Source organism: Pleurodeles waltl, chromosome 4_2 (genome assembly GCF_031143425.1).
Source record: "Pleurodeles waltl isolate 20211129_DDA chromosome 4_2, aPleWal1.hap1.20221129, whole genome shotgun sequence".
NCBI classification, from domain to species: Eukaryota; Metazoa; Chordata; class Amphibia; order Caudata; family Salamandridae; genus Pleurodeles; species Pleurodeles waltl.
The window spans coordinates 513,182,321-513,196,439 of NC_090443.1; the positions used below are offsets into that span (position 1 = coordinate 513,182,321).

Here is a 14,119-nt window from a genome sequence, read left to right on the forward strand (position 1 = left end):
AAACCCAGCCGCAGCACAGTAGTTTCTACCTTCATCAGTCATATGAAGGCTACTTTTGATTATTGGTGCCATGAAGCTTAGGAGTATGAGTGCTTAATAAATTCCTTTAACATAGGTTAAACTTGTAATTTACATTTGGTTGCAGGGACCACAAATTAAGGGAAGATAGCTGAACACAACACTTTGCTGCTACGGTGCCAGACGATTTTATACAGTAGGGTAGAATGGACCCATAATTGGGATTTTAAGGCTAATTTTGAGAGGAAGACAATTCAGTATGCACTCAAGAGCACGAAAGCCAAGATTAAGGCGTCAATTTGTTGGAGGGCTTCTATTTCTATTCTATTTCTAATTGCATTTATATAACGCATCTGTCACTCCCAAGGGAGCATACTGGCGCTCAAGTGAATCAAAAAATCTGCTGAAAGAGAAATCTTGCTGTCTAAACCCAGATGATCACAGAATAAGAGAAACAGTGTCAGGGATCTCATACATCCACGTTTTAAGTTGTTTTTTGAATTTGGCTTCTTCAGTTATAATCCTTAAATATCTAGGCAAAGAATTCCAGGCTTTCGCACCAAGGATAGAACAGGATTTACCATCTCCAGTCATCAATTTAAAGACCGGGGTTTCAAGTTTGCCTGTGATGATCTGAAACTTCTGCTGGGATAATAATGAGTGAATCTAGTGATAACAAAACTGGGACCAGTAGTAATTAGAGCAATTAAGGCTCTAAAAGTCATAAGAAGAAGTTTTAAAAAAATTATCTTATGAACAGGCAACCAGTGTAAGGTTTAATGCAGCAGAGACCGAAGATCTTGTGGGAAGTTTAAGAACTGTTCTAGCCGCTGCATTTTGGACCATCTGAAGTTTATGAATAGTCTGCCTGGAAGAAACAACGTACAGACTATTACAATAGTCCAGCCTGGAGGTGATAAGTGCATAAGCAACAGATTTTCTATCTGCTAGGAGCAAATGATCAAAGCATTTCTTAAGAGATTTGATTAGGTTAAAACACGTCCCTACTACTGACAAAGCCTGGGGTCAAAAGGACAAAGACATCAAATTTTACCCCAAGATTTCCCAAAACCTCAACAGTGGCTGGGGGGGTAGTGGCATCGGGCCACCGATGGGAGTGCACAAAATCATTAGATTTGCCAAAAAGCATAATGTCGGCATTCTCTGTATTATATTTCAAATGGTTAGTGTGCATCCACTGAATGGTGGCATAGACAATTTTTAAAATTCTGCTTATAGCCCAGTGAAACATTATCCATTGATATTATCAACTGAGTATCATCGGCCTAGGATACAGTATCAATTCCAAACGAAGAAATTAGGGAAACTAAGGGAGCCATATGGATCTTTAATGAAACCGGGCTCAACGAATATCCCTGTGGGATACCAGACGTCACAGTGGATTCTTCAGAAAAATACATTCCTAGCTTAACTATGTCTTCTGTAGCTGAGGAAGGACTTTAGCCAGGTAAAAGACCAGGTCTGAGATTCCACATTCTCTGACACGTTTTAGAAGGATCTCATGAGAAATGGTGTCAAATGCTGCAGATAGATCTATTAGGATCAGTGCAACACTATTACCAGCGTCCAGTGTCAATTTTTCAGAGTATCTGCGACTTCCACCAAAGCGGATTCCGTAGAATGCTATAAAGGTCATTAACTGTGCATTCACTAGTTTTTCAATTATTTTACCCAAATCTGGTAAAAGAGGATATGATGTAAATTGGCTAACCTGGTGGGATCTAGATGTTCCTTCTTCTTCAATGGTTTAACCACCGCCAATTGTCTGTTTCATATGGACTTCTGCTGTTCTTAAAGAATTGTTCAATATATGATTTATCAAAGGATTAACATTGTCCACGATCTTATGTTGGACGTGGCAAGGTCATGGATCCTTAAGAGATCCAGATTTACAGGTTAAAATAACCTGATGAGATGGAGCAAGCAAAATTTAGTTGGAAGGTTTCCAAGGTCTCAACTTTTCTTTTCAATTGATTATTTAATCCTACTCTAATCCTAAACTAGAAGAGATGTCTTAAAGTCCTTTTTAATAGCTTGTACCTTGTCTACAGATTAGGAAGGAATTTGGTCACAAAAAGATCAGGACAGGGAGATCTGCATAGCAGAAGCTAAAGGTTTAAAAAAGGTATTTGAAATTTCAAAAACAGCTTTTTTGTCATTATGGGCCTCTTCCATTAATTTGTCATAAGCCTTTTTTGCTGCTTTGATCTGTTAGTGATAAAGTGGTTTTGCAGATCTTCTACATCATATGCTAAATGCCATTTTCTTTCAAACTGCTTGCAGCGTAAGTGTTGCTGTTTCAGGGTTGAATTAAACCAGAGGGCTCAAGGGGTAGACTTCGATGCTTTTCTATCTGAAATGGTAGGTGATAAATTAGTGGCAGTATGCAGGATCCATTAATTAAAAAATGCAGTGTTATCCAAGGTACCGCCTGATAGAATAAGGGCAGAATTATGTGGCTGTTTTGTGAAGTTCGGCTCATTTAGCAGTTTACCCCACCTAAAGGTTGGGCTTCACTATAAATATGATAATGAGTTTTTTCACTTCAACTTTGATCCATATTCTTAACAATTAATAACAAAATAGGAAGAATATGTAATCAGAAATTGCAGAGAGCAGTGCCACGATTTCCAGTGCTTGTATGCAAAACATCAATTTGCTTGCCATAGTTCTCTATAAAATACAAAATACTATCTTTTCTGGCCTTTTGTTCTACGTTAGTGCCACCAGTAGGTGGCAGCATAAGGCTGCTGCTTTGCCTCACCTCCAGTAACTGCCGGTTATGGGACAGGGCTGCATTTGCTGAGGGTAGAAATAATAAAATAAGCAGAATCCTTAAAACTTTATATTTATTGAGGTGATCCCATCAATACATAGAAATGTATAAAACTGTAAACTTGTGAGTTTATGTTCCACTTGTGCAAAGCATTGTAATTGCTGTACTATTGCTAAACTCAAGTTGACCTGTTTAATAAACCTTAGATGGATGAATGTTTCTGCCAGCCGCATTGGAATTCAAACCGGTCACCATAAGGGCAGGTAGAGATCTCTGTAACACTACCTTACTATAGAAAAACAATCGAGTTTGTTTCACCCCTGAAATACTAACAATATGAAGAGCCTAATGGCAAGTTGTAAAGTGTCAGGATAAATCTTGAACAATAAAAGAAGGTAGGAATTTTTGTACAAACTGTATTGATGTATCTTTTGTTTATTCATGAGTGCTATATGGCCCTCATGCTGCCTACAGAAAACATCTGTGCACTCTCTGATGTGTAGGAGACAAAATTGGGGGGGAGTGGTGCGAAGAGCTCCTTGTGCTAGCAGATAGTCACAAAATCAGCAACTTTACTGTAGATTGAAACTGCGCCAACCATCCCAACAAGTCTATTTTAAGCTAGGGGAACAGAAGAAGAAATTACCATAATTAGGAACCATGCACATGAACACTTTGGCCTCCAAAATGCTTTGGTCTCTCTGAATTTAGAGAGCTGCTTTTGGTGTATGAATGGCTGATGTGGCACAACCAAGTTGGAAAGATAGAAGAGTGGGACCAGAGAATGGTCTTGTGTGTGAAAGATATGACCTTAAATTGAGCACATTCTGAAGTAGACAGTGTGACCACTAGATGTTTAAATTGGCAAAACAAAATGGCTTGTAGATTTTCATCATGTTTTGCACCAAAGGATCTGAGGGAAACTTTTTTGTCAGAGAATTGTTGTATCTATGCCTTGGCATACGTTGACCATGCACTACTTTAACACACACAATACAGTAAAAGAATAGAAAAATTTGGTGTGTACAATACATACGTAAAGTAGATCATGTTTTTTTATCATGAACTCTCATCAGGATATTGTATTCATCATGAATGTATGGAATTATTCATTGTGTTTATGAATTAATGTTCATAAAATGGCACTATGGGGGTCATTTTGACCTCAGCGGTCTTTTTTCAAGGCCGCCGAGGGACCGCCGTGCGGAAGACCGCCAGTGGTGGAGGTTTTCCGCTCAGCGTATTATGACTGTTGGCAGCTCTCCGTCCTTTTCCGGACGGAGAGCCACCAACAGCCATACTGGCGGGCGGCAGGGAAGTGGAGGTTGCTCCACCTCCACCGCCACGTCAACAGAACACCGCCCACCGAATCACGTCCTGTGATTCGGCGTGGCGATGTTCTGTTGACGGTGTGGTGTCGGCGGAGCAGCCCCCATGGCTCCTGTCTCCTCCCGGAGGAACGTCGGACCAGGTAAGTTGATCGTCTGTGAGGGGAGGGGGATGGGGGGTGTTGTGTGCGTGCATGGGTGTGTGCGTGTGTGTATGTAGTAGAGATGTCTGAGTGCCTGTATGCTTGCAGGGGTGTCGTGAGTATGGGAATGTGTGTGTGTATGTCTGTAGATATGTCTGCATGGTTGTGTGCATGTATGTTTGAATGTGGGTGTGCGTGTCTGACTGTGTGTGTGGATGTCTGCATGTATTTCGGTGTGGGTGCGTGTATGTGTGTTGGTGGTGCCTGCATGCTTGTCGTGTGTGTATGAGTGATGTGATGTTGGGGTCGGGGTGGGGAGGGGGGTCCTGACACCTTTGGGGGGTGGCAGGGGTGGTGGGGGGTGTAGGGGAGGGAGTCGGGGTGGGGGGTGGGGGAGACCCCTATCAGTGCCAGGGAAGGAATTCCCTGGCACTGATAGTGCTTACCGCCATGGATTTCACGGCGGTTCCAACCGCAGGAAATCCATGGCGGTAAGCCGGGTCCAAATACCGCTGGCAGTATAGTGATGACTGCCGGGCTGGAGACCCTGGTCTCCAGCCCAGCGGTCGTCTCCGCCCTGGCGGGCGGAACTGAGAAGCAGCGGATGACCATGGCGGTAACCGCCATGTTCATTATTCCAAAAAAAAGACCGCCAGCCTGTTGGCGGTCTTACCGCCGCTTCTCCGCCGTCCGCCAGAGTCGTTATGACCCCCTATATCTTTTATCAATAATGCTTATAATACGTTGACTAAGGAAAGTAAAATGTTACTTACCCTGTAAGCATCTGTTTGTGGCATGTAAAGCTGTAGATCAATGGTTCCCAACATTTGGACTCCTGAGGACCCCCATTGAATCACTACTGGAAGCTGGGGACCCTCAAGCAATTTGTACGAAAAAAAACAAGTAGTGCATGTCTGAAACACAACACAAGATGGAGTAAGTATACACAGCATGTGAATCTAAGGCAGCAGTTCCCAATCTATAGTGTGGGGACCTCCAGGGGTCTGTGACACAATCCCTGGGGGTCCGAAGGCCTGGGCTGGCAGGAAGGACATAGTGACTCCACCTGTTAGTGGTAATGTGCATGGGCATCGTCTCATTGTTATATTGTTTTTTCCCGCACAGAGGGCAAAATTGGAGATGGAGCGTAAAGGCATAGTAAAGATGACAATGCAAGGCAAAGTATTAAAGATAACAAACAGAAGGAATATATCTGCAACATCCACAGGTGATTGGGGAGGAGGGTGGGTGCATTAGAATTAACAGCACTACATGCCACTAACAGATACTTACAGTGAAAGTAACATTTTCTATTTGCAACATGTGTATGTAGATACACATACTGTGCATAGACTGTAAAGAAGTTCTCCCAAAAGTGGTGGCTTAGCCTGAGGATGGTGCAGAAGACTGAAAAATTGTACATAGGGCAGCCTGTTCTGCTTACAGACAAACCAGGGTATCCACCCAGTAGTGTTTGATAAAGGTGTGAGGGATGGACCAGGTAGCTGCTTTCAGATGTCAGCTAGTGGTACAACACCCAAGAAAGCCATAGATACTCCTTTCTTTCTGGTGCAAAGAAGTATGGAGGGGGGTGGCTGGTGCAGAGTACTTTTAGCTTTAGCGTTACAAATCTGTAATCCACTTGACCAGCCAACGTGCAACACCTGCCTTGGAAATGACATGCTAGTGTGTGGCTTGGAGTGTGACACAAATAGCTGTTGTGTCTTACCGAATAGTTTTGTTTTATCGATATAATACATTAGCGCCGTCTAAAGTATGCAGAGCTTGTTCTGCTCCGGTCTCTGGGTGCAGAAGGAAAACTGGGATCGCCATTGTCTGATTAAGAGGAAATCTGGAGACTACTTCAGGGAGGAATTTGGGATTGGTTCTAAGAACCACCCTGTTATGAAGAACGTGGAAGAAAGGTTCCACCAAGGTAAGAGCGTGTATCTCACTAGCTCACCTGAGGTAAGAGATGGCTACAAGGAAAGCCACGGTTTCTAGAAAGGAATTGCAATAGGAAAGAGTGAAGGGGTTCAAAAGGAGAGCCCTTGAGTCTTGTGAGAACTAAATTAAGATTCCACACAGGAGGTATCTGAGGTAGGTTAATCCATTTGAGGCCTTCCATGAAAGCCTTAATGACTGGTATTCTGAACAGTGAAACATGTAGTCTGTTCTGTAAGAAGGCAACTACAGCAGGCAAGTGTAATCGAACTGAGGTGTAGGTGAGGTCTGAGCTTTGTAGGTCAAGGTGGTTTTAGACAATATCCTGCACAGATGCTGTGAGAGGATTGTCATTTTTTGGCAGACAGTAGCATACGAAGCGTTACCATTTGCCTGAATAGCAGGCTCTGGTAGTGGGCCTGCGGACTCTTTGAGAGAAGACATGCATTCTTCTCCTAAGTTAAAGTACCCAAATCTAAGACCTCAGGAGCCAAAACACAAGGTTGAACTGCTGAGGGTTGGGGTGTCAGAGTGCTGTAGTGTTGCATGAGAAAGTTTGGTCTGTTCGGGAGCTTCTCGTGAGGCACTACGGATAGCTCAAGCAGGGTGTGGTACCATTGTTGACATGCCCCGGTTAGTGCCACTAAGATGAGAGTGAGGTATGTTTGTCTCAGCCTGCTAACCACAAATGGTAGGAGTAGGAGAGGCAGAAAAGCTTAGGCAAATATCCTTGACCGGTTTATCCATAGTGCATTAGCCATGGACTGTGGGTGTGGTAGCCTGGCACGGAAGTTTCAGCATTTTGCATATTCAGTGGTGGCAAACAAGCCTATTTGTGGAAACCCGCAATTCTTGAAGTACAGGAGTAGGATTTGAAGGTGGAGTTCCCATTCATGGACTGGATGATGTGTCCTCCTGAGCAGGTCTTCCAAATCGTTGTCCACCCCAGGAATGTTGTATGGGCAGATGTACTCTGTGATGTATTGCCCACTGCCAGAGGCTCTGGGCTACAGTCAATGATTGCAGTGAGTGTGTGCCCCCTTGTTTCTGTAGGTAAAACATGGCAGTCATGCTGTCCATTTGGACTAAGACTGTTTTGTCCTATATTAGAGGATGGAAGTTCCTGATAGCAAGCTGGATAGCCAGCAACTCAAGGTGATTGATGTGGAGGGATTGTTGCATAGATGCCCACAACCCATGAATGTTAAGGTGACTGAGATGCGTGCCCAAGGCGATGAGCGAGGCATCCCTGGTAATGATCTCTTAGGGATTGTGTCTAGGAAAGATTAGTATTGGGTGGGGAGCTCTGCTCCGCTGGCAGAGCTAATGGAGTTTTTGGAATTCTGCACTCCAAGAGTTCGTCCAAAAACTCTGCTAGCCCCGCCAGCAGAGAGCAGAGCTCACCCAGTGCGCACTGCAGCCCAGTTATGGGCTACACAGTGCAAGCACAGACAGTCTTGTGCTTCTGCTGTGAAGCCCATAACTGGGCTGCAGTGCACAACGGCGATGGATCCAGGGCCAGGCCTCCCACTGCCAGCAGCACAGGAGCACGGGCTGAGGGAGGGAGAGAGGCAGGCCTGCTGCTGTCCAGGGATGATGAGGAGAGAAGACCCCTGGAGGACCCTGGTGAGCCCTCGTCTCTTTATTTTTCCTTTGTTTGTGCACACAGGTGCACAAACAAGGACAGAAACAGTAGCTTTTGCTGCCTTCGGCCCTGGCCTGTAAGCAGTGAAAGCACTTATGTACCGGCCTGCCCCATGTGCACTGCACACAGGACATGCTGGTGCACAAGAGGCCTGAAACAGCAGCTTTCACTGCCTACGGCCCTCTCCTGAATGCACATGATCTCGGAAGAGCTAAGCAGGGTTGGGCCTGGCTAACCAGGCCCAACCCTGCTTAGCACTTCCGAGATCAGGCACAATCAGGACTCTGAGGGTTCACTAAACTCCGCGTCTGCGGAATTCCACTGAGTTTTTAATCAATGCTGTGGAATTTCATAGAGTGGAACTCTGTGAACTCCGCCCAGGATTAGGAAAGACCACTCCTGCAACAGTTTGTTTTTCTTCCACCACTGTAGAAAGTGATGTGAGCAGCACCAAACCAACACTAGATCCCCTTGAGGACACTGATACCAATGTGCCGCCAGGCACTCTTGCAACAGGTGCATGTGCAGTCTGGTGTGAGGAACTATGGCTATGAAAGATGCCATCATTTCTAACAATCTCATCACAGTTCTTACTGGTACTTGGCAATCTGACTGAAAAAGAGGTAGCTGGTTTTGAGAAGCTTGCACTCTTGATGGACTATGGTAAGCTTTCCACACTTGTGAGTCTGGGATGGCCCCAGGAAAGGGCTGTACTTGAAGGGGCTGGAGGTGAGATTTGGTCAGATTAATTGTAAAGCCTAGACCATGCAAGGTCTGAATAGAGGTATGGGTGTGTATTATGCATAATTGTTGCGTGACAGCTGGTCGTCCAGGGAAGAAAACACGTGGCTGCCGCTCCACGTGCCAATATGGCCAGACATTTGGTGAAGACCCTTGGGCCTGCGGTAACCCCAAACAGAAGCACCATGAACTGGTAATGTTGTTCGCTTACCATAAACTGCAGGGATCTTCATTATGCTGGGTGGATGGGTATGTGCAAGCAGACATAATTCAGATCGAAGGGGTCATGAAGTCACTTTGCTCAGGAGTGGTATGACGTCCTATAGAGTCACCAAATGGAAGTGCTCTTATAGAATGTATTTGTTGAGAGGTCTGAGATCGAAGATGTGTCTGAGGGAGCCATCCTTTTTGGGGATAAGGAAATAAAGGGTAAACACACAGGGGGTCATTCTGACTCCCGCCGGCGGCGGTAACCGCACGCCCGGCGGGATCCACCGAATGACCGCACCGCGGTCAAATGACCGCGGCGGTCATTCTGAGTTTCCCGCTGGGCTGGTGGGCGACCGCCAGAAGGCCGCCCGCCCGCCCAGCGGGAAACCCCCTTCCACAAGGATGCCGGCTCCGAATGGAGCCGGCGGAGTGGAAGGGGTGCGACGGGTGCAGTTGCACCCCTCGCGATTTTCAGTGTCTGCCACGCAGACACTGAAAATCTATGTGGGGCCCTGTTAGGGGGCCCCTGCAGTGCCCATGCCAATGGCATGGGCACTGCAGGGGCCCCCAGGAGCCCCACGACACCCGTTCCCGCCAGCCAGGTTCTGGCGGTGAAAACCGCCAGAACCAGGCTGGCGGGAAGGGGGTCGGAATCCCCATGCAAGCAGCGCCGCCGTGAAGGATTCCCTGGGGCAGCGGGAAACCGGCGGGACACCGCAGGTTTCCCGTTTCTGACCGCGGCTGTACCGCCGCGGTCAGAATGCCCATGGAAGCACCGCCAGCCTGTTGGCGGTGCTTCCGCGGTCGTTGGCCCGCCAGGGTCAGAATGACCCCCACAATGTCTGCTGTGTTGTGCAAGAATCTATTCTACATCCCCCTTGGCAAGGAGGGCCTGTACTTGTTTGTGAAGAAGGTGTAAATGTTCCGGGGGCATAGTTTGTGTTGGTCGGGGGGAAGGTGTTTGGTGGTGTATGAATGAGCTCTAGACAGTAACCCTCAAATAGGGGTGATTTCTGTCCAATGGGGAAGAAATCCTAGCACGCTTCCCCCAACAGGTTTTGTGCGATCAGGGGGAAGGAGAAGAGATTCAGTGTTTTGAAGAGTAGCCCCTTGGGGCGCTGTACCTTTTCCTCTGTCTTTGCCATTGCTACCCCTCTACACGCCCCTATAGTAGCCTTGTGAAGGTGACTGTTGCATGGGCCTTGAAAAGGTGGAATAGGTTTACAGGGTGGGTTTTTTGGCTGCAATACAATATTGTGTGCAGCAAAAGGAGCCACGAGGAGCAGGAGTTTATAGGGTGCCCATGGCTTTGGCTGTATAAGTATCTTTTTTTAAAACTTTTCTAGCATCTCATCGACCTGAGGCCCGAAGAGATGCTGGCCATCAAAGGGTACATTTAGAAGGTGTTGCTGTACCCCCGGCTTATAGCCAGAGATGGGCACCCACATGCTGGTGTTTATGTCAGGAGCAGGAGTGTCTGTGCACAGGAGATGTTGGTGTTGGAGATGATCTTGCCCTCTGTGACCAACTCTGGTACCTTTTTGCAGTACTATTCTGGGAGATGCTGGACAAAGTCTGCCATCTTATCCCAATAGGTGTGGTCACACCAGGGTAGTAAGCCTATAGAGTTAGAGATGCGCCAATGAGTAGAAGAATGCATCACTACTCTTTTGCCCCAGCATCAATTTTCTTACTCACCATGACTGCTGGTGATGTGTCCTCTGTGGGTTAGCGCGCTGCCTGGCTGTATGAATGAATATTTAGTGAGTCAGGATTGCACAGGAAGGACTGTAGAAAGCATTGGGAGAAGGAGAGAGTTTCCATGAGGAAATCCTTCTCCTTATGTTGCACATGCATCTCTACTTTGTGAAAAGTAGCTGCCCCCTGCAGGACTGCATGGTATGAGGTGATATCCTCTGGAAGAGAGGGCTTTGTAGGATACAGGTCTGGGTCCGTGTTCAATGGAGGCTCCATGTCATAGTGTCCCTAGGGTCTGAACCTTGCAGGCGCTATATGAGGCATAAGAGTGGTATGATAGCTGTCACCATCCCTCGAGTGCAAGGTCACTCTGGTGAGTCTTGGGGAGAATCCGCAAAGGGAAGGAGGGGGTGAGGTGGTAGGGAAGGAGAGGGATGAGCAGGAGGCAGTGAAGAGGCAGCCCTGTAGTGTCTGTTAGATTTTTTGGGAGTGAGTGCCTCAGGAGTACTGAAGGCTTCCTCAAAAGTCAACTCCACCCTGTGAGGAACTGGGTCTTTCGGCACCTGCGGAGGCTTTGTCAGAATCCGACTAGTGCCCGGCTGGATATGGATCCATTGTTGCATGGCATCAAGATGTTCTTTCAGCCAATGAAGGATTAGTTATTAAAAATCCTCATAAACAGCAGAGAATGCAGCTGCAAGTGGCAGTCTGGATGGAGCCATAGAGATACGGTGTCCAGATGGCACTGATGTCAATCTTGGCTCAGATTGTTTCGGGTCGGTGTCTCTCTGATCCAAATACTTTGGGTGGGGTTTCTTGGCTCCGAATGTTTCAAGCGGGTTCTCTCAGCCCCGAAAGCTTCAAGTCTACTTGTTTAGATTCAAAAGGAGGCCAAGCCTGTGTCTTCGGATTTGGCGCAAAAGTGGTGGTCGACTGCGACAATCAATGCTTGAAGGTGGACGTCAGCACTAAGTGTGATAGGGGTGTCAGGTCCAGCTCAGAATAGCGGTATCGACCATTGCCTGAAGGCAGTGGTGCAACAGAGTCTTCAGAAGGGTGCATCTCTTTGAAGAGCAGGGGAGGTAACAGTACTTACTGTGGTCTTCGGCTGATACTGGCCCGACAGAGGCTCTTCTGCTTTCGACGTCCACCTTTGACATCTGACTCCACGCGCTCTCTGAAAAGGTCCAAGGTGACTTCCACTTCCTTTCTGTATGCCATGGAGGCCAAAGCCATGCAGCAAGCTCTTCAGTTCCAAAGGGTATTTTTAATGTGGAACACAAGACACGCCGAACATGAGTCGTCATGGTGTTTGGGGACAAACAAAAATTGCAGAATTCGTGGAGGTCTGTCTTCAGATACTTGGGATGGCAAATAGGGCTGAACTGAAATGGAGTACGTTCCATTACAAGGACATTCTCAACTTCAATGATGGTATTCCAGGATATCTTCTATCAAGATGGAATCATAGATTATGTGAAGTGGAGACCGACAAGAAAGCATGATTGTTTTCACAACCGACAAGGAACAGATCTGACGATCACACTGATCACACTGAATCCATTCAGAGCTCACAGTGACACATTTGAACCTGACAGCGGAGAAAAAACAATCTATCAAAGGAGCTGATGCCCATGCGCATTACCACTATTAGAAGAAGGCCCTAGGTCCTGTGTCTTGAAAAGACTTCTTCGAAAAAAACAAGTTGTACATGTCCGAGCCCAATACCAGATGGCAGAAAGATGCACAGCATGTGTATCTGCAGCTACACATGCCACAAACAGTTATTTACCTGTAACACTTTTTCTCCATCATAGGATCATCTACAAATTCACATATGAGCAAGTGAATCTAGATAGATTCCCTCACATGACGGATAACAAAATTCTGCATCCTGCCATGATGTTACAAGAAAAGAGTTCTTGCCTGTTTATTCAGCAATATCAAAATATATGTTACGGTGAATATGAGATCTCCTTGGACACTTGGAGAACAGCAGTTGCCCATTTGGATTCAATACATTCCTGCTAATTGACAATGGAGGAAGAGAGATGGATGTGGCATGTGGACTTTGAGTTATGCTCATAAAATGGTGCAAGGTCTGTCACAGGAATTATTTCGGTAGGGTCTGCTTGGGTACTCATTTTTCACAAGTAGCAAAGCTCTAAACCCTCTTCCTATATTCATGATTTTGCCAACAGTGAATTTATTAAATACTTTCACATCTCCTGGGTCACAAACATGTAAACAAGGAGTAAATGCATATCATAGAAGTAAGTTTAACTATCTTATAGTTTGCACTTCAATTTGTATGGACATACATGGGCTTTCAGTGCCCCAATGTACTTGACTATAGGGAAGTTGCTTTCTCTAATAAACAAGGAAATAGGACTCCTTGAGGTCACAGAGATGACCACTTGAACTACACTCATAATGTAGTGGAATCCATCAAAGGAAGAAAATGTGCCTGTTTCTGAGTGGCACACCATGCCCAGAGGTAGATTCATGAATTAAGTGTGCAAGTTTGTCTGAAAACAGTACTTTAAAAATGTGTAATTCCTGACTAACCATTTTATATGCCTATTTCTGAAATTTTAAATGTGTGTAATGCTATATGTGTAATATAATAATTCATGATGTACAGTGTGCTATATAGTAGTTTTCTAATAAAAGATCCCTGCTTCTCCTTCCTATCATATCCTGATGTAATTTATTTTCAAACAGAATCCATATACAACACTCTTCACGGTACCACCCCTCTCATTTGAGATGATTCTACTACAATGAAAATGTGTTTTGCAGTGTTCTGCTGCTTCTTGGAGCAAGGTCCGTACAATATCAAGTACATGAAGACTGAATAAATACAATGTTGTACCCTCTGAGAGTATTACTTGTACCAACCTGATATATAAAAGACTGAATAGATACAATGGTGTACCCCTTGATAGTATTTAATGTACAAACCTGATACGTCAAGGAAGGTCTTAGCACGACCGGTTCCTGCGGTACTCACAGCAATGCATTCATAGTAGCCTTCATCTGCAAGAGAGACTTTGGCAATATCCCATCTGACACTGGCAGATTCCCTAATGAATGGAACAGAAAGCAACATCGTTATACAGGTCCTGGAAGTCCAACCTAAGATACCAGTTCTAAACACCACTGTAAACTACTGAAGAGGTAAAGGTAGTTTTCGGAATGACACAACTAAACAATGTACTTCTGAAGTATTCTATTCATGTAGTTATAATGTTATCCTTTGTATGAATGTTTTTTTCTAAATTAGCTTTTAATGTTGTTTGCAATTCAAAATTGGTAAAAAGAAATAAAGTATGCAAACACTACTTGTTGAAGATCCAGGAGTTCAGAACTAGATTGCTCATCATCTCCACGTGGGCGGCTTTGTGTGCTTTGTTCTTTTCATTCATTAATATTAAAGAAGTATGCAACATCATAACACCAAAACACAACAGAAGGAAGAGACCATCCCCTTCATAGATAAAGAATTTCAGACACCAAGGGACGATATAGAAAGGCTTGGGATCCATATAGATTTTGCTTGCTTCTTAACCATACAAACATGGAGCTCAAAATG

At 45.4% G+C, this 14,119-nt stretch overlaps 1 protein-coding gene across 1 annotated transcript in view; it reads right to left on the reverse strand.

Annotated features, from left to right (window-relative positions):
- HMCN1 (hemicentin 1) overlaps positions 1-14,119 on the reverse strand; it is a 1,093,576-nt gene that overhangs the window by 746,935 nt on the left and 332,522 nt on the right. The window contains exon 10 of the mRNA XM_069232006.1: positions 13,489-13,610. Within this exon, the coding sequence (XP_069088107.1) occupies positions 13,489-13,610 (122 nt within the window). The remainder of the gene's footprint in view (positions 1-13,488; positions 13,611-14,119) is intronic.